Below are 21,277 nucleotides of genomic sequence, written 5' to 3' on the forward strand. Positions count from 1 at the left end.
AAAAAACTTCATACAAAATGATTTTGCATGAAAATGCGTGCTTGGTGCAGCTATGAGTTTCAAATGTTTTGTGATGCTGTGAAAGAATGCTGACATCAAACAATACCTGGTGTGGCATATGAAAGGGCATTAGATCTCAGACACAATCTGGGACACAGTGAAATGTTTGACAAGACTTAAACTTGAAGAATTCTTTTGTTTGAAGGTTTAATTTGGTAATAATGGTGACGCTCTTTGCTCCATTGCTTATACCTACTAATAGGCAGCAGTGTTGTGCTCATTAGTGAGTGGAGCACAGTAAGTCCCCAATTCCCCTGACATCCTGACTGTGTAAAGCAGTAGGGGAGATGTTACTGGTAGCCATCTCTCAGCCTTAAGCATTCATTTCCACTAATACTTTGTGTTTTATAGAAAAGAGGAAAAGGCCTGCAGTCTGCCCCACAGTGTACTTCATGTGTTACAGGGAATTTGGGAAGCTTTATGAAACCGTAATGACTGACTAGCTTCCAGTTTGGTGTGTTGTCCTGCTGTTTTTCTCGGAAAGTAATGCTTGTTTCTTTTTCTTTTTTTCTTTTTAATGCCAATTCTAATTATTTGCAAGCACTGCTTATTATTCACATGTATCTGTTAAAGTTATATTGGCTGCTTCAGTCAGTGCGTATGGTTCAGAGATATTAAATACGCAGCACAGACTGTTTTAATTAGCCTCACATGTACCATAGTCAAAAAGAATTACGTTTAATGGCTGTTTGTTTAGAAACACAGTCATCAGGAAGTAGCTCAGAAATCCTTTGTGTTTTTTACTTACATTGAACCCATATTGAATTCAAGGCCACAGTTGGACAGCCACAGCATGACTTATTTTCTCTGCCACAGATCTATATATATTTCACGATTGTAATAATTTTATGGTATTGTTTGATGGATACTTTAATCATAAAATTGAGTAAAACCTAAGTAAGCTGACTTTTTATTCACAACTTAGAGTAGTAACTCACTAACAACAAGTATTAAAGCCACATACAGTATTATAAACTGTTCTTTCACAATCCCTGGTAATTCCTAACATCCAAGCTAAGCTAATGACCACATCACAGAAACAGCAAAAATCAAAACAACTGCAGGCAACGTCCCCCACACATGCACTCGCACAACAGTGAAGCATCAACAAACACACTCCCTCAACTCAGCTCAGGTCAGCTTTCCATGACCCTCTCTATTAGTCATTTCAGGGAAGTGAACAGCAAAAAAAAAGAATCCTGTTTTACAGATGCCAAACTGTACAAGCTCTTTAACCTTGTCAGTTACGTGGCACTGGAGTCCAAAAATAACCTAATCTCAAATAATGGTGTTTATGTGAGTGAACAGTTTTGTCAGGTAACAAACATTAAGGCTCATTAATGTTCAACATTAGAGAGGTATACAGACACAGACTTCTGTCCGTACTCTGCATTCATGTTCTCCATATTTGAGCATGTTTTATGAAAGCTTACAGTGCAGATGAAATGGAGCAGTACCACAAAAAATCATGGGGGCAGTGTAGCCAGTAGTTAAAGGGCGACACAAGCACAGAACAAGACGAAGACATTTTAAAAATGGCAGAACTTTTTTAGGAGATTATGCAAGTTGGTCAGAAATGTTAAAGGAATACTTCACCCTCCAAATGATCATTATACATGAATTAATCACCTCGTATTACGTTGAATTCGTAAAGGAAACTGTTTGTATCCACAAGCCTACGGTGATTTGAAGAATTCAAAAACTGAGAAAATTTTTAAACTGAATTCACCCGCAACTGCGTTTAATGACAAGCAAAGTATATCAATATCAATCAGTTTGAAAACCTTTTACACAACTCGTGCATTACAATCCAAGTCTCATTTATCCAGTCATATGCTCAGTACCTCCCAAACAGATCGCCCTCTGTGAAAGGAAGCTGGGCAGAAAGTGAAACTTATCTACGCTCACTTCAAAGCCAGACTCCACTGACAAAGGGCCCGTCCCAATACCCCCCCCTTAGCCATACCCCTAGATTTGCATGTTCCCGCGAGGGGTAGGGGTGTCCCAATTCCTTTTTGCATGTAGGGGTAGGGGGCATAACGAGGGGTAGTGGGTATGAAACTAGCCCTTCGGAGCGAGGGATTTCAGATGCTGACTTGCCAGCGAGGGGTAGACGTCGCCATGGCTACCACCGAGCAAGAGACGGGGAAAAAAGTTCATACCTTGCTAACATTACCGTCGTCAGGTTGCTTGTTAGCTAGCTAGCTAGCTCGCACTATCTGGCGTCTGTCATCTGTCCTGTTCTGCAAAATTGTCGGATTTTTCACATTACGATAACACGCCAGCTAGTTTAACTATGCTGCCTCGTAATGTTAGCTGGTTAGCTAGCTAGCTAGCAGAAGTCCCCTGTTGTGTCATCAAACGAAGCATGATGAATACAGCAAACGCGATCGGTAGGATGAACTCAACTGGAGACTCCATTGTAGATGCTGGTTGGAAATGTAGATGGCTCGCAGCTTCCTGTTTAAAATAGTTACGTATGTGTGAACGTAACCGACGCAGTGACGTAGTGAGTGGTGTCCCAGTTCCTAGGGAAAGATTCCAACCCCTACCTCTCGTTGCTTCATTTGAGGGCCAAGGGGTAGTGGGCAAGGGCGAGGGGTAGTGGACAAGAGGGGGTATTGGGATTGCGCCAAAGTCATTTTACCTTGCTAAACACAGGAGCTGCTGGTCTACCACTGCCTCGATCAGAAGTTTGTTTATGTCACTGTGTGACTTCAAGTCTTAATTTGCCCTTTGAAACACCAAAGTCACACAATAACACAGACAAATTAACTGACCAAGGCAACGGTTGGCCAGCAACTCATGTTGTCATGGTAAAGATACTGCTTAACATAGATTAAGTTTCAATTTTCCATTCACTTTCCTGGCAGAAAGCGTCATCTGTCTGGAAAGCACTGAGCATGTGACTGGACAAATGAGACTTGGATGATACTGTATGAGTAATGTGAGTTTTTAAACAGATGTTTTGATATAGTTTTGCTTTTGTTAAACGTGGATCCCCGTAACTTTGATTAATCAAGATTTTCTTCATTTTTGGATTCCTTATTATATTCACTGTGAAGGTATGGAAGAACAAGTCTTCTTTACGTATTAAATGTAACACGGGGTAAGTAAGTAACTGATATACGAAAGGTAATTTGGGGGTCAAAGTATTCCTTTAAACATTTAGACATGATGTTACTTTGTTGGACACAGGGACAAACAGTTACTGCGGAACAGCTGGGAGGAGATTGGATGGAAATTAGATGTGAATTGGAAGGTGGCAAAGGAAAAGTGGAGGTCCATGTGAGACCGCTGTCCTCCAGTTCCCTTTAGTCAGTGTCTAGTGGATGTGTCCATGCCAACGTAAAGGAGGCATGGCAGTATGTGGGCAGTGACAGTCACAATGTTTGAAATGGACTTATCAACTGTAGGACCTAAAATGAGTATAGTTGAGCCTTAAGTGGAATGTTGTTGAAACTCCCTCCTGTGGACATCGATCTACTCAGCGTTGACAGTTATTACAAACAGCAGCTCGACATATGACAGTGATGACAGCTAAGAGACCAACAATACACCCAGAGCACTGAGGGCCCAACAGTTGATCTTCTAGTCAGTCTTGAGACATTTTGACAACAACCTAAACCCTGCTCCATCTACTGAGCAGCTGAGGTACTACCTGAGCCAAAGACCATGTATTACAGATGTTTCCAAAGTAAACAAGCCAACCGGTGATATGACTTTCTGGCATTGTATCAATGTAAATGCCAAAATCTTTATTTTTAAGTGCATTATAAGATCAGAAATCAGTCTGCTTTTGGCTTTGATGCTAAGCACTTTTGAGTGAGCAAACAACTATTTCAAACACTGAACATTTTATACATTTAACTACAAAGACTGATTGACAAGACACAGGTCAGAGAGACTACACCATCAACCACTTTACTGCGTTCTCAGAACAGAGTAGGAAGGAAATGATTTAAGGTTAACTGAGGGTTCGGGTCAGAGTAGGGCAGAGGAGAAATGATCTAAAAGCCAGATTGTCAGTTCTCAGGGTTAATGCATCATTTGTTAACTTGATGGCCAAATTGCTTTTCCTGAGTTGTTGTGCATCAGCTCCTCTCTCGATTAATAACTGTCTGCAGCAGTTTTCTTTGTCAGCTGCAATATGCCATTTATAAAATGTTAATCTAGAGTCTATGGCAGGATAGGATCAAGCTTGACTGAGGCTATGCTATGCTATGGTAATAACAGACAATAACAAAAGTGTTGTCCATTTTATTTCTACAAATATTTGACACTCATTTACAGCAACAAGGAAACGTGTGTTTAATCTGCAGGAGTAGAGCAAACATTTTTACTGCAATTTGTGGCATTTTATAGTTGTAATATAATGTCCCTTCTCAGATTTGTACATTAATGACACATGTTTGATTACTGAACACCAACTTTTTGTTGAAATGAGTACTAAAATGTGTCATGAATGCAGGAAAGACATGACATTGTGTAGCTAATGTCACACTGCAGAAACTGTGCAGTCCAACTCTGTGGTGAGTATTTAAAACACTCAAGTACATTCAGATTAGCACCTTTAAACTTTAAACGTGATAAAAAGTGTTATAAAAAGAGTATAAAAACAGACGATAGATGAAACAATGTCGCTAGCTATAAGCCATTGTTACAGTGTGCCATTGAAGGTTTGTCATCACAAAGCTAGTAGATCCTTATTAATTAAAACCTTCTAGGACTGGAGGTTGTTTGAACCATTCATATGTTCAAATGACTTAAATAAATTAAAATAGTAGGGAAAACATTGTACAATTTCATAACTGTTGAAAGACTTATATTTTCAAGTGTGGGCTGCAAACATATTTTCATATGAGAATAAATCTGTCCCAGAATTAGATAGAAATTTAAACAAACAAAATGATAGATAGCAGAACATAAAAAAAGTTGTGGTAGTTCCTGATGGATACAAAATAACTTCAGTGCTTGATTGACATTACATTTTTTTCCATGCTGCATTTTCAGATCTTGATAAGAAAGATTTTCCCCAAATAGTAAATAAATGAACAAAATAATTGTTCATCCAGCATGTTCGTCAGTTCAGATTTTTTTCACCAGAGTAGGTTCTGCTTAAAGTGGAAACAGACAAGTTTTTTGCTTTAACTTATTATGAAGTAAATGTTGATTGCACAATGTAATGCCTATGGAACAATGACACCATGTGTGTTTAGATTGGTTCCCTGTTAGCCTCTTTTTCACTTTGCGGTCCTGTCTGCCACAGGGTACAATCTCCTGAAAAAAACGAAGGCTCAATTTACAGCTCCATTGCAGAGACATGTATAGCTGCAGACACATTTCGTTTACAGCATACATGACACACCCCTACACGCCCCCTACGAGCCACGCCCACTACACTGTAATGAATGAGACTAAATGCAGCAATTATCCACATGAAAACGTGATTTACTTTATAAGTAAGGAGATGCAATCTCTCCCCTTACCCTAACCTCAGCTTCCTTTTTTTTTTAAGTAATACTTCATAGCTAGCCAATCACTAACTTAGCAAATTGTTAGGACTTCCGCTTCCAGGCCAAAGAGCGAAGGGGCTGATTGTGGACTGACATGTAGATGGGGTGGGTCATGTAGCTGCTTCAGCTGCAGTTATACCTTCTCGATTGTGCAACCAAAACAAGAAGAAGATAGCACTTTTGTTTTCCCTGGTAGCTATCAGTGATTTCCCCAGTGAGTATCTTTGCAGCTACTGTTCTCAGTAGCGGAAATGGCGGACAATGGAAATACCAAAATAACTGTGGGAAAACAAAATGTAGTGTCTCCTGTGTCGTTGGAAGTTATTAGACTCTGAGAAAACAGAAAGCAATCTAGTTGTCTTTGTGACAGCAGCACAGGCACCAATAATACTTGAAAACATGGGGGTGTTGTCTGTTTCCACTTTAATACTTTAACGCAACAAAATCTAATCAGCATTTGGGGAAAAAAAAGGTCTTTTCTCTTACAGGACTTTTCTCACTTTGACATTTCAGTCACAGAGGGGGGTACATATCTTCAAGCGATCCACTTACTAACCATGTCCACCCTCTCTTGTATATTAGAGCTTATTTGCATGGCCTAATGTGTCCAAGGCACAGGGTTTTGGGGCAGTTGCCTTGTGAGTAAGAGGCATCCAGAGGCCACTGGGCAGCAAAGTCATTTGTAAAGCAGCATAGAGGCTCAGTAGGGGTACGTTGAGATGGAGATGTAGATGATGAAGATGCTCTGGTAGGTAATGCGGCCCTGCAGCGAGATGGTGGTAGCCTGCACCTTGAGGCGCACTAGTCCTGGTCTGTTAAGAGCTCTCAGGGTGAAGATGATCCCCCTGCCTGCCTCGTCTCTGATGCCAAACATTCGGCCCAGTGCACCCGTCACTGATTCCTGCTCAAGTATGGTAAAAGATGTACGCTCTTGCAGGACGCCTGACTCGGAGAAAGCTGACAGTCGTACCACATTGTGACTGGCTGGAATGCCAGAGGGGAGTGTGAGCAGTTTGTACTGTAGGAGCAGAGGAGAGCCTCCCGTGGCACAGTCCAGAGAGCAAGGCCTGTAGCACGTCCTTTAAAGGTCAACAGGAAAGAGGAAAGTGTCACTGACACATTAGCACTAAGAAATTTTATAGCCACAAAAATATGCATGCACGTGTACAGTATCTACAGCCTGATTATTGCATTTAAAACACTGCAATTTACCCAGGGCTTCGTCCAGTCTGATAGGATGCAGGGCAGGGTGTATCCAGGCACTGGTATCCCCCTCTGGTATTAAAACACATCTGATTGTGTCCACACTGGATACCTTGTTCCACACATTCATCGATGTCTAGAGGTAGAGAAAGGAGATTAGCTGTGATCATTTAAGGACCAGACACATCAAACCTTCAAAGAACTAGGGGCGACAAAGGCCAACTGTTGCAGTGCCTCATGTTGGCTGTGTCTCGGCTGAAGAGTTACACTGAACATACCCCAAACTAACCAACTACCACGTATGTTCTGCGCCTGCATGAGAGGAAATAACTCTTCGTACCAGCAGGCAGCAGTAGTCTGTATTTGTCATTCAAAAAGGGAAACTGGAAGACCAACAGGACAGATTCAAGACGCTGTTTAGCCAGTTACAACATTAACAACCCAACGTTGACATAACAAAGCTTATTTTCCGTTCCATTTCTACTGAAGAGCCCAGTGACTAAACAAATAATCTTACCTAATATAAGAAGTTTGTTTCCATCTCACTCCCTCTTGACTTTAGTCTCTTGTTTACTTTCCTCACTTCTATTTCTCTTCTAGTGCACAGAGCTGAACTGCCTATCAGTTAATTCACTCCAATGCAGATTCAACATGCTGAATCAGCTGAAAAAAACCTGACAGGGACCAATGGTGCGAGACACACAGCAAAAACAAGGGTGACAGATGCTCACAGATGGCCCGACATTGACCAACAACTGATTGGCCTGGTGTTCAGGGCTCTTATGGGGAGGATGACAGTTATGCAATTACAGTTAACATCTTACCTTTACAGCTCCTGCCATTGGGTAAGAGCTGGTAACCAGGGGGACATGAGCACTGGAAACTGCCAATGGTGTTTCTGCACTTGTGTTGACATGGCTTCCTGAGCAGACACTCATCTACATCTATACCGAGAACATTTGACAATCGAGGTTAACCACATGATATGATGTGGATGTACTTTTTTGTTTTGAATGCTGTATCTAATAGTTTTGATGCACACTAACCAACACATGTGCCGTCTCTGTTGGTGTACCCCACAGGACAGCTCTGTCTGGTGGTGCGAGATACTCCGTGAGTACGGGAGAGGATCGGCCTGCCGAGAGACGACACCAGCTGTGGGCGGAGCCTTGCCCTGACTCTGGTACCGTTGGTGAAAGTCTGCCGTCTCTCCAGCCCCGCACAGGAGCGCCCGTCTCCAAGCAGCACAGTGCCAGGAGGGCACAGGCATCTAAAGCTGCCAGGCACATTGCGGCACTGGTAGGCACAAGGGTTTGGCGTCTGCTGGCATTCGTCGATGTCTGAGAGGTATAACAAGGCTCAGATAAATTCTCATGTGTAAGTGTCATTGAAGAGTTATATAACAACACTGACGCAGCAGTCGTACCCAGACATGGCAGGCCCACTCCCTGAGATCGGTAACCTCTGGGACACACACATCCGTAACCTCCGATTGTGTTTTGACAGATCTGGGTGTAGCGACACATGTGACTTCCATCCTGGCACTCATCAATATCTGAAAAGTGTGAAGTTAACAATGCATCAGCACAAATCTCATCATTACATTTGCATCTGCTGTAATTCTTCTGATGAACAGTATCAAAATGAAAGAAAAAAATCTTAGTTAAAAAAAATATGATAGCCGTGATACCTTTGGTAAAATTAAAAAAAGAAACACACACAACAGTAATTTATTGTTGAGATGACTGGTAGCCTCTGTCTCACACCTGTGATGCTATTCGGACCATAGACTTTCTATAATTAGGAGCCCTCACTATCATAAACTGTGTTGCATCCTGTTATAAAGAGGATCTTTATTGCTCTTTGGTCAAAGGTTTTCTCTGATTACCAATTCATAGACTTTTAAAACACTTCAGCTTTTTTGTGAAGAACAAGCTGTGAACTCTTGCTCCATGTGCCCTAAAGCAATCCTGTGAAATCTGACCGGGTGTTACGCAATGTAAAATGCAGTGCAGAGCTCTGCTGAAGCTGCCAGCATTATTAGCAACAGCCCTGTTTATTATACTCGTGCAGGCAATGCTGGGTCATTTGACAAACTGTCACGTGTCTGAGGATTAATTAATCAGTGAAATCACAGGTGTTGTCTTCTATGAGCCCTTCAAAGTATAAATAGGTCGACACTGTGTCTCCAAATGACTAAAGTCATGATTAATGCATAGTCAAATGCTCCATTTAGCACTTAGAAAAGGTGGATACAAAACAAAGTATGATAGCCACTAACCCATGCAGGCTCCATTCTCTGATTTGGTCATGCCAGCTGGGCAGCTGTCGAAACACTGGTATCCTCCCTCTGTGTTGCGGCACTCCTTGTGAGCCGGGCAGACGTTTCTCATGCACTCATTGATGTCTGGAAAAATGCAATCATTACAACAGAGCTGTAAGTTATCCTTTTCTAACATGTCTTGATTTGAAATTACTTAATTTCCAAGACTTTCCTAAGCTCTGAATAACGTGTGGGAGTACCACCAAGTTTAAGTGACTGACCAATGCAACGATGTCCTGATAGCTGGTATCCAGGGTGACAGAGACAGCGGAAGGAGCCCAGGGAATTGAGACACTGATGCTGGCATGGGGAGAGAGCAGACTCTTGGCACTCATCCACATCTGAAACACACAATTGACACATCTGGTTATATTAATCTTCGGCAGACATCCAGCATATTGTATGAGCTGGAGTGTGTAGAAAATGAGATCTGTCTTTATTGATTATTGCAGTAACAAATTAAATTGAATTAAACAACGAAAAGGTATGGTGACAACAAGTACTAGGGCTGGGTATCAGTACTTGATACCTTTAAGGTATCAACTAAAATAACCAAGTAGCATTGAAACATCTTCAGTCAGACAATATTTGCATTTAGTCCTTTTTATGCTGGGGATCTGATCCCTGACCATCCTGCCTCCCTTCTGTATCAGCAAACTTTCTATTGCTGTTGTCTCCAGAGCTGCCTTCCTCTGGCAAATGGTCAGCTCAACGTCTACCTGGTTAGCCTGAGCTAACACAGCAGCAGCAGCAGCTAACATTCGGCTAACAAAAGCCATTAAATGGTTCCAACAAACTCACACTGACACTGACATGGTTCGACTCTGTCATATAACCATTAAGTAACCTTAGCCATGTGGTGGCTAACAGTTAGCTCTGTCACTGTGTGTTGGTGGGTGGACTTTCACCAACTGTCCCCAGTGCAGAGCTCACAGACACCTCCAGTAGAAGCAGCTACAACCCATATAGTCTGTTGTGTGGTGAAGTTAAGTGCAGCGTATTTGAAGGCACTGACAGTCCAGTGTGCTGAGATGCCACCAAAATGTCCAATAGTATGGCTATACTACATACCAATCCATTCACATTATGGCTATTGAATGAAATACTCTGTGGGTAGCAGTATCACTTTAAGAGCACTGGTATTAGTGCTGGTATTAGTAAGTTTTTAAAACGTTACCCAGCCTACAACTACAGTAGAGGATAAGTTGTTATGCCTCCTTGTGAAACGTGTAGACAATTTAACAGTGACTTGCCTTCACAGCTGGTTCCTGTGATGCTGGGCTTAAATCCTGGTCCACACTTGGCCTGGCAGCTATATGTGCCCACTGTATTGACACACTGCTGGTTGTAGTGGCACATGTGTGAGCCCTGGGAACACTCATCAATATCTGGTATGAAGTGAAACAAGTATAAGGCCAAATACTACAGTTACCACAACAGATGGTTTTTCCTTTACTTAAAGCTACAGTTCATCTCCAAATCAAATATACACGTTTTTCCTCTTACCTGTAGTGCTAGTTATCAATCTTGATTATTTTGATGTGAGTTGCAGAGTGTTGGAGATATTGGCTGTAGAGATGTCTGCCTTCTCTCAAATATGATGTAACTAGATGGCACTGTTTGTGGTGCTCAAAGCGCCAAATAAAATACATTTGAAAAACTCAGCAGCAATGTCTCTTCCAGAAATCATGTCCTGGTTACTTTAGAAAATCCACAGACCTTGTTGTGAGCAGTTTCATCTAGGAACTATTTTCCTTTTACCAAAATCGACCCACCGACCATATTACCACGCAGAAGGAAGTGTGCATCTACACATGGGCAAGAGGCTCATGCTTGTGACAGTGCTCCTTGGCTGAGCTGTAACGTTAGCTGGCTTAGTGGTGCCAGGTGAGGTAGCAGTAGATGCAAGCTTCCCTCTGCGTAATGATAGGCTTGGGAGGTGTAGTTTGGTAGACAGAAAATAGTTCCTACATAAAACTGCTCACAACAAGGTCTGTGTATTATCTTTAGTAACTGCGTCATAATTTTTGGAAAGAGATATTGCTGTTGAATTTTTTCAGATGTATTTTTTGGCGCTTTGAGCAGCAAAAGCTGAGTAACATCTAGTTCCATTATATTTGAGAGAAAGCAGACATCCCTATGGCAGATATCTCTAACACTTGGCAACTCACACAAACAATCTAGATTGATAAACAACACTACAGGTTAGAGGAAAAATATGTATCTTTGATTTTGGAGTGAACTGTCCCTTTAACTAGGATATTACCATTGTATATATGGTAATAAATCAAATACCTTAGCATGTTATGTTGTTTTTTGTCTCACCTTGGCATGTGTTGGTCTCTGTAGAGATGGTGAAGCCAGAGGGACAGGCACAGGAAAAGCCTCCCATGATGTTGTTGCATGAGTGAGAACAGGGAGACTGGAGCACACACTCGTCTTCATCTAATAAAAGACACATTGAGTCATGATAATAAAACTGTACAGTGACAAATGTTCAAAGAGAAATGAGGCATAAAAAAGGGAAAGCAGCATACCAGCACAGTAGGAGGCTGTGTCAAGAACGAAACCCTTTGGGCATGTGTCTCCATAACCATCTGCAAGCAGAAAAGTTCAGTTCATAGCTGTTTGAACATTCAGATCCAGTATTTTTATGTGACGTTGTGATACTTTCAGTGATAAGTTTCAAATCTCTAAATCACTGTATGTTTTCTCCAGACCTGGTATGAGAAGATTGGCAGTGATATGGAAGTCCAAAGTGAGAGTAAACATGTTGTACACGCTGTTCAACCCGGAGACCTTGAGCAGCTGGAGCAGAGGGCCCTGGCGCTCCTCCTGGCCCTCATAAATAATAGTGTGATTACAGCGCAGCACCATGGGGTTTCCTCCTCTCTGGTGGGTCTGTGATGACCACGAGTACAGCTGCCCCTGGCCCGTCTGCACATATGACTCATCAAACTCCTGTGGGACGCACAAGAAATTGGGTCAAAGAAATGAAGAGGAACTCACGTACAGTATATTCAGTATATTCTCAAGTGAGATACAGAGGTCTTTAAATACACAATGTAATGACAGAAGTGAACACACCTGTAGGGTCAGATGAGATGATGTTAATGAAGGAGGCACAAATCCGTTAATTACAATGTCAATCAGTAAAACTCCTTCAGAATCCAGACCTCTGGCAACATGGGTCAAACGGAGGATCTCCCCTGTTTAGAGAGATTTAGAAAACACTCATTTACAAGCACAAGGAAGCATGATGATACTGTTTTGAATTAACAGCCTTCCTGTGTAAACTCATGAATGTCAGTGATAGTGAGTGGTGCCATCTGCTGGTTGTTTTGTAAACAACAGAAAAAACACTGATGAATTGAAAACTTATGTCTACATTTTTGTGTGTGTTGCCGCTGAGGATAAAATCCTCCCCGGCACCATGATGTGCAATACTGCATCTGTCCTGCCACTGACACATATGACCAATGAGTTCTGCAACGTGACCTGTCAACACAAGATCTGTGGCCCGACCTGAAACCGCAGATCCTATAATAATCATGTGTTTCAATAACTGTCATAATAATAAATCTTATACAAATTAGGACAAAATCCCAACCGCAAGTCACCTTTTCATGGTCACCTGCCGGGTACCTGACCTGATGCAGGACTCATATAAATGGTGTCTTAAATAAATCAACAGCTTTTAATATCCTTTAGCTAACACTCATTCTTGACATGCTTACATAATAAAACTCATGTGGGGCAAAACTTACCAGTCTCAAACTCTAGCTGAGACTCCTGTCTAAACTGGCCCTCAGTGAAGGAGTAGCCGTTTCTGGTGTCTCCGCTCTGCAGCACAGTGGTCCAATAGATGGGAGCAAAAGCAGACACCAACACCCGCAACAAGGGACCTACAATGAAACAGCATCAACTCCTGGCCTCTTACAGAACCACAGAAAAACAGTGCGTACAGCCTACACAGGATAAGGACCACATCCCAAAAATTAGCTCTTAAAGAACAGAACATATTCCAAAAACTTTCCATGAAACTGCAGGTCATTACTGAGTAAAATAAAATATATTGTTTTTCTCAAAAAAATAATTGATACATACTTTTTCCATTTAAAAGAAGCCTATATTTTAAAGTTAGATTGGATGCATTTCCTATGTTGCATCCTATGAATTTAAATCTGAAAGGTTTGTCTTAAAAAGCTTTCTGAACCCATACTGTGCAAATTTCAAAAAGTTAGCAACTTTAACTAAACCTTGGAGTCTATTTCAATAACATGTTGGACTGACCAACAGTTTTGTTTATACGCTTGTGTCCAACCAAAGACTGTTGTACAACAACAGGTGCTAAAATGAAGGTCTTTATCTCCAAACATGTGACATCACCCCAGGGGAATATAACATGCAATCACTCACCCACACTGGGAGGGATGTTGTCCAGGCGTGCCTGCATAGTGCTGCTCCCATCCTCAATACTGTCTGTGATGTTGGCCTCTAGGTAGGACACGCCAAACTCTCTCTCGTTCACCATGCCTATCAGGCTGCCTCTGGTCTTGCGGGGAGTTTCTCCTTTTATTATCAGACATGCACATGAATAATTTGTAATTACTCATAACATACTGACATTTTTGGATACGTCTCATCTATAGGTATCCCTTTCCAAATACTTTTAGAACACATATAGCTTACAGATGGAAATGTCCTTTTGGCATGTTTACCCCATCTGTGAGGTAACCTTCATAATATTCTGTTCACTTGTACACACATACAGTATCTCACATGAGTGAGTACACCCCTCCCATTTTTGCAAATATTTCATTATATCTTTTCATGGGACAACACTATAGAAATGACACTTTGATATAACTTAAAGTAGTCAGTGTACAGCTTGTATAGTAGTATAGATTTACCTTCCTCTGAAAATTACTCAAAACACAGCCATCAACATCTAAACAGCTGGCAACATACGTGAGTACACCCCACAGTGAACATGTCCAAATTGTGCCTAAAGTGTCAATATTTTGTGTGCCAACCATTATTATCTAGCACTGCCTTAACCCTTTTGGGCATGGAATTCACCAGAGCTCACAGGTTGGTTCAGGAATCCTCTCCCACTCCTCCATGAATTCAAATAAACACAAGAAGTTTGTGCTCTAATAAAAAACAAAAAAAAAGGGATCAGCACTCAGTGAATAATCCTCCTAAGCCCTACGATAAGCTATTATGGCAAGGCTTAACTATAGAGACCCGTGAGCAGTGATAACTAACATGTCTTTGGGGTCATCGGGTGGGAACCTCCTTTCACCGGTGTTTCGTCTAGTTAGTCCCACGACACCTCCAGGAGGCTAGACAGTGATCTCTGGCGTCCCAGAGACACTCCCCTAATGCCAGGTCTCACTGCTCCCCGCACTAACCGAACAACCTCCTTTACCTTACCTATACTACCACAGAGGAGGTAGACCCAGGGAAGGAAGCCTTGTTAGGCTATCACACTCCCCCGCCGGGTTAGGCTGTACAGTCTACCTCCCCAGGACGAGCCCTCACAACAATGACACCTCCAGGAGGCTGGACAGTGATCTCAGCCCAAACAGCACTGCCAACTTCAACCAAGCCCAGGCTCCGTTTATGCGAGCTCCAGGCAGAAGCAATGCTGATACTACCTTTACTAGCACATTCACCATACTCTATTTCACACGCTACATAGCATAACTACAATGTAAGCTAAAGTTAAAGGAGATAAATGAACTCACAGGATCAGCAAACACACTCACTTTGCAGCATGGTCTCAAACAAAATGGATTCAAATAGGCCACTCCCACACTTAAATAACCTTCCTCTTCCTGGATTTCCTTCTTACTTACACATGGCTTTCTCAGCCCAAACAGCACTGCCATCTTCAACCAAACCCAGGCTCCATACATGCGAGCTCCAGGCAGAAGCAATGCTGATACTAGCTTTCCTGTCACATTCACCATACTCTATTTCACACACTACATAGCATAACTACAATATAAGCTAAAGTTAAAGGAGCTAACTGGACTTACAGGATCAGCAAGCACACTCACCTTGCCGCATGGCCTCAAACAAAATGGATTCCAATAGGCCACTCCCACACTTAAATACTTCCTCTTCCTGGATTTCTCCTGACAGGAAGTGGATCTCTCCACCTGATCTCAAGGAGTTATGTGCCCTGCTTAGTAGTTCCCCCTGCTGGCCCCCAGCTGACATTATTTCTTCTGTAATAGATAAACTGGCTGCATTTAATTGCTTCATCTGACATTTCCCTCACTGTCTTCCTCAAATTCTGTCCCCGCACTCCGAGTTCCCCCAGGAGTGAGACAGTTGATCTTGCTATGAATCCCCTACACCCCACTTCCACTGGACAAATCCTAGTCTTCCATCCTCGCTGCTCAGCTTCTGCTCCTAAGTCTGCATATCTAAGCTTTTTTCTTTCATAGGCTTCTTCCACTGAGTCTTCCCAAGGAACTGTCAGCTCAATGAAATAAACTATCTGTTGACTCACTGACCACAACACTAAGTCAGGCCTCTGCCTGGTACAGACTATTTCCTGAGGAACAACAGGCTTTCCCCCTAAATCTACTTGCATTTCCCAATCACAAGCACCTTCTAGGCGGCCACACCCTTGCCTCCTCACTAACTTATCCCTTCTGTATTTCTCTCCCTCACGGACAAACTGAATTACTAAGCCCCTATCCTTAACACCTTCTGAATTCACCTGTCTTCGTTTCCCTTCGATGCCTGCAGCTAAACATTTCAACACCTGATTATGTCGCCATGTATACCGGCCTTGTGACAAGCTAACTTTACAGCCTGACAAAATATGCTTTAAAGTTGCGGTACGTGAACACAATGGGCATGATGGGTCCTCATTTACCCACAGTTTTAGGTTCTGGGGGGTTGGTAACACATCGTATGTAGCCCCTACCAGGAATCTAATACGATTCTCCTCCATACTCCACAGGTCCCTCCAACTAAGCTTCCTCTTCTCTACACTTTCCCAATTCAACCACTGTCCCTGTTTAGCCTGGGCCACTACCTTTGCACCCCTTACTATCTCTTTCTGTCTGCGTATCTGTTCTGCAACCAACTTTCTTTTATCTTTGAGGCCTGCTGTATTCCATACCGGTTTACCTGAGCCAAGCCCCAGGCCTCCCCGGCCAAACTGAACATTACCTACAATCTCTGCATGTCTAAGAGCTGCCTCTGCCTCCTGAACTGCCGATCTTGGGTTCCACTTCCTCCCCTTGGTTGGATTTGGAACCACACTCCTAACTACCACATCCTTACTCCCAGATAACAAGAGCTCTGTCCTGACCTTGGTACATTTAAATTCCTCTGTTAAACTAGATACTGGCAGCTGAAGTATCCCTTTTCCATACAATGCAACACTACTTAGGCACCTAGGAGCGCCCAACCACTTCCTAATGTAGGAGCTAACCGACCTTTCCATTCTCTCCACAACAGATATTGGAATTTCATAAACTGACAATGGCCACATTAACCTAGGATATAGCCCAAATTGCAAACACCACAACTTCAACTTTCCTGGAAGTTCTGATTTATCTATTCTATCCAATCCTTCAGCCACATCTTTTCTAAATTTCACCACCTGTTCCTTATCATTCAACTCTACATTGTACCACCTACCTAAGCTCTTTACTGACTTTTCCCTAATTGTTGGGATTTCCTCATCATCTATGACAAACTTCCTATCACTTAACTTCCCTCTACATATCGAGATGCTTCTAGATTTACTAGGCTTGATTTTCATGCTGGCCCACTTGAGGTTCTTATTTACCTTCTCTAGTAGCCTCTTTGTACATGGCATTGTTGTGGTCACCAGTGTCATGTCATCCATGTAAGCCCTAACTGGTGGAAGATGCAACCCATTCTGCCGTCTCTCCCCACCTACCACCCACTTAGAAGCCCTGATGATTACTTCCATTGCCATAGTAAATGCTAATGGAGAAATTGTACACCCTGCCATGATGCCTATTTCTAGCCTCTGCCAACCTGTTGTGAAACCTGCTGTACTTAGACACAACCTAATATCCCGAAAATATGCTTTCACTAAGTTAACAACTACCTGTGGCACTCTGAAGTAGTCAAACGCACTCCAAATGAGGCTGTGCGGTACTGAACCAAACGCATTTGCAAGATCTAAAAATATTACATGTAGGTCCCTTTTGTTAATCTTCGCTGCCTGAATCTGGTGCCAGATCATGCTAGTATGCTCTAAACACCCTGAAAAACCTGGTATTCCTGCCTTCTGCACCATGGTATCTATTAAGCTATTCCTTTCTAAGTAGCTAGCTAGTCTCTGTGCTACTACACTAAAGAAAATCTTCCCCTCCACATTCAAGAGAGAAATCATCCGGAACTGGCTAAGGTCCACAGACTCCTTCTCCTTAGGAATGAGGACACCCCCTGCCCTACGCCATGCTCTTGGTATAATTTGTTTTTCCCAAACTATTCTTAGCTGTTTCCACAAAAATTTAATCTGCTCCATGATGACATCATGGAGCAGATGGATGTGAAGACACCTTGCGCTCCTCCACCATCAGCTTGAGGATGCCCCACAGGTGCACAGGTGAGTTTAGGGCTGGATACATACTTGGCCAGTCCATCACCTTCACCTTCAGCTTCCTCAGCAAGGCGGTTGTCATCTTCTAGGTGTGTTTTAGGTCATTATCATGTTGGAAAACTGCATTGCAGCTCAGTTTCTGAAGAGGGGCGATCATGCTCTGCTTGGAATTCATGTTTCCCTAAATGAACCGAGCTCCCCAGAGCCAGCAGCACTCATGCAGCCCCAAACCATGATGTTGCCACCACTATACTTGACTGTAGGCAAGGGACAGTTGTCTTGGTGCTCTTTCAGCATGTGTGGCACCTTGGTGAAGAGCACCAAGATAACTGTCCTTTGCCTACAGTCAAGAGCTCGTACTCACAGGCATTGAGTATGATGCATATGTTACGACCATATGAGATTATGTCCGTAGTAGTTGCAATATGTAATGACGCTGAAACGTGTAAAAAGGTAAAGTAAAGGAAGGTCCAGAAAAAAATAATTAGCACCTGGACAGAGACCAGCTTGACATTTCCTAGAGTCGATACTGGGACCGCTGCATGATCGACCACCATTGGCTGGTTCCGGGTTGTTGCACAGCCTGATTCGTTCTTGAAAGCCTTGTCCACAGGTGCTACTGCATGGACCCCATTCCTCCCAGGTCGAGTAGCCTCCATTGACTGTGTTAGAGAAAGAGGAAGAGAGGACAGTAGAGCTGTGAGTCTAGATTATTTGCAAAAAAACAAGGAGCTTACAGAAAAGTTATATAAACTAGTTATTTGAAATAGTTCTCAGAAAGGGAAGCCGGATTCTGAGATGTACAAAAATGTGTTATTACTGGCATGCGTGGTTGTATTTTTCTGATTAATTTGATATCCTGTGACAATGTGTATAATTATAAACACAGAACTCACTCTGAACTTTGAGAGCAATGGTCCTTTCAGCTGTTCCAGCCTCACTCTCAGCAACACACTGGTACTCCCCTTCATCTGCAGCCTGTACATCAAACGGGTAGAGGAGGAGAGTTTGGCTTAATTGACACTGTGAGGAACAATTTTCCTCTGATGTGGCCACAAACCTCCAGGACAAAACTGAGATCACATACAGTTTTATGTTGAAAGAACGCTGACATTACAGCAAAGAAAGCCAGCATCTTCCACTGGGCAGTTCCATTGAATTCTTTGTCATAATAGATATTATTGGACCAGAGAGAGGAAATTTCACATTAGAGTGCTCTGTGGGAAGGACAGTCATCCATCTGTGAAAAAGTCTCAACTGCAGGCTGTGCAATTACAGCTGCAGTTAGAGACCTAACAAGGTTACAGGCTAAAGAAAGAGGGGCAGAGTCTGGGAACATCCAGCTCTCTGTTCATCTCCTCCCTCTGTTGCTAATGCTGTTAGCCTCTCTGACTGAAGTGAATCTGATTTAGGTGGGAACAGGACGCTGCGGGACAGTCACACACTGTTCCTCCACCCAAGGGGACTGCAGATGGAGCTAGGGTCGGATGAATACTGCTCTATTGTCCTCCAACACATAAAACATTTATAGATGTAAGTAGCTCAAAGGGCTTAATCACTCAAACTTGGTTTCACTAAACTTGCCTAGAGAGAGGGTCACTGCTCTAAAATGGAACAAATAAAGGGCAAAACAAAAAAGGAGCTCTGTATTTACACTGATGCTGTAAATGACCAGAGATCCATTGTGAAGTGCTTGCATCCTGAGGGAGCGGAGCAGTGGTTTTCCATCCCGGAGCCAGCGGAGGACTGGGCTGGGGTCTCCATGGACTGGACAGTCGAGCATAGCAGAGCCACCCTGGATGACCGTCTGAGACATATGGGCTTCACCCTTCAACACGGGAGGCTCTGGAGACGCAGCATGGTTTTACAAGGTCATCAAAGTGTTATCAGTATCTGAAGAAAGTTAGTTGCCCCGACTAATCCTTAAGAAGCTCACCTCTGATACGGACAAATGAGAGCGCTCGGATGGACCCCACGCTGTTTTCTGCTATGCACACGTAGGTCCCTGCGTCACTCGTGGTTATGTTGTCAATGAGCACGGAGCTCCTGCCAGCCTCATCAGTAGTGGAACCTGGAACATGTTAAAGGGTGGCAGCAGGTCCTTAAAAAGTCTTAAATACACATTTACAGATAAAAGGCCTTTAAAAAAGTATGAATTCAAGATTGGGTGGGTCTCAAATGTTTTTTAGTCATGTCACCACAAGAATTTCCAGTGTTTGAACTACAGGAAACATCTTCGCCACTCTGTGCAATTAGATCACCGATGAGTCTGCATCATTAAACTGAGGCCTTGGTAGCCAGCCTGCTTGTTAGTGTACTTTTTCTAAGCACAGAGAATCATGAGTCATTTTAGCTCACTGTTCATTTTGAACTGACATGAAAGAGTATATTTTCACTTTTAGTTTGTATTTCCATTGCAAGTTTGCCCTTAATACAAGGTTTTTAAAAGTCTTGAATTTACCTTGTTATAACCTGTAGACACCCCAGTTTGATCAGTCAGTGCAAAACATGTTTCAATTGCTATTTAAAGCTACCCTGTTGATCAGAAGGGGTTATCTTGAATATAATTTTTGTCACAATGACACTATAATACTTTGGTAGTACTGACTTGCTGTGCAGCTCACTATGTGAGGAAGTTCATACCTGAGTAAGGACTGTTGTTGACAGTCCAGGAGATGACAGGAGAAGGTGTCCCCTGAGCATGGCAAGACAAGGCCAGACTCTGCCCTTTGTTCAGGGTTACATCACCTGGCAGCTCCTTGAAGGCAGGCCTCATGTTGATGGACAGGCGAATGTCTTGTCTTACAGAGCCTGCTGCATTAGTGGCTACGCATGTAAACACGCCAGCATCCCCTGGCTGTGAAAAGAAATCAAGCATGACTTATTATTACGATCAGATTGAGACAGAGATGTAGTTCATAATGTAGTGAAGAATATGGGGCGGCTGGCTAACCTCAGCCCTCTCGATGATCAGCTCTCCTGATCTCAGGACAGTGAATTTGCCTGGAAGGTTAGGCACAACGGCCCCATCCTTCTCCCATGTGACTCTGGGCTCTGGTGAGCCCTGAGCAGCACACGGCAGCAGTGCCTGAAATCCTTGAATGACTGACAGGTCTGTCTGACCAGGAGGAATCATGGGTGGCACTGAAAATAAGCAAAATTTTTATCAATAGAACCATTAAAGCAGCTACATTCAGTCTTAACAGAGTGTGAAATGGTGCTCACCTTGAATAACCAGCCTCATGTCGTGGCTGGCTCTGCCGGCGAGATTTTTGGCAGTACATGTGTAGAGGCCTGCATCACTTCGTTGGGTAGAAATTATTGCCAAGGTTCCATTGGCAAAGATATGTATATGAGCGCCGTCAACCACAGGCCTCCTCTCCTTGTGCCAAGTTACTTCAGGTTGAGGTTGTCCATCAGCCGCACACTCCAGACTGACTGGCTGGCCAAGCACTGCAGAGTACTCTACACGAGGCACACTCAGCACGGGTGGAACTGTGGAAACATGAGATGAGGAAATATTAATCCATTTATAAATGTCTAACAAAGTTATTTTTTTAGGAATTA

The 21,277-nt window shown here is 42.9% G+C and overlaps 1 protein-coding gene across 1 annotated transcript in view; it reads right to left on the bottom strand.

Moving 5' to 3' along the window:
* Positions 1-4,304: 4,304 nt before the first annotated feature.
* hmcn2 (hemicentin 2) overlaps positions 4,305-21,277 on the bottom strand; it is a 58,189-nt gene continuing 41,216 nt past the window's right edge. The window contains exons 61-81 of the mRNA XM_033619789.2: positions 20,936-21,205; positions 20,664-20,854; positions 20,354-20,567; positions 19,647-19,781; positions 19,365-19,555; positions 18,607-18,688; positions 18,202-18,372; positions 13,522-13,674; positions 12,870-13,007; positions 12,190-12,311; positions 11,823-12,063; positions 11,640-11,699; positions 11,428-11,547; positions 10,356-10,490; positions 9,324-9,443; positions 9,061-9,186; positions 8,206-8,334; positions 7,826-8,119; positions 7,604-7,723; positions 6,789-6,915; positions 4,305-6,655 (exon numbers count right to left, since the gene is read on the bottom strand). Coding sequence (XP_033475680.1) covers positions 6,277-6,655; positions 6,789-6,915; positions 7,604-7,723; positions 7,826-8,119; positions 8,206-8,334; positions 9,061-9,186; positions 9,324-9,443; positions 10,356-10,490; positions 11,428-11,547; positions 11,640-11,699; positions 11,823-12,063; positions 12,190-12,311; positions 12,870-13,007; positions 13,522-13,674; positions 18,202-18,372; positions 18,607-18,688; positions 19,365-19,555; positions 19,647-19,781; positions 20,354-20,567; positions 20,664-20,854; positions 20,936-21,205 — 3,518 coding nt within the window. The 3' untranslated portion in view covers positions 4,305-6,276. The remainder of the gene's footprint in view (positions 6,656-6,788; positions 6,916-7,603; positions 7,724-7,825; positions 8,120-8,205; positions 8,335-9,060; positions 9,187-9,323; positions 9,444-10,355; positions 10,491-11,427; positions 11,548-11,639; positions 11,700-11,822; positions 12,064-12,189; positions 12,312-12,869; positions 13,008-13,521; positions 13,675-18,201; positions 18,373-18,606; positions 18,689-19,364; positions 19,556-19,646; positions 19,782-20,353; positions 20,568-20,663; positions 20,855-20,935; positions 21,206-21,277) is intronic.

The sequence above is a fragment of the Epinephelus lanceolatus genome, chromosome 9 (assembly GCF_041903045.1).
Source record: "Epinephelus lanceolatus isolate andai-2023 chromosome 9, ASM4190304v1, whole genome shotgun sequence".
Classification (NCBI taxonomy): Eukaryota; Metazoa; Chordata; class Actinopteri; order Perciformes; family Serranidae; genus Epinephelus; species Epinephelus lanceolatus.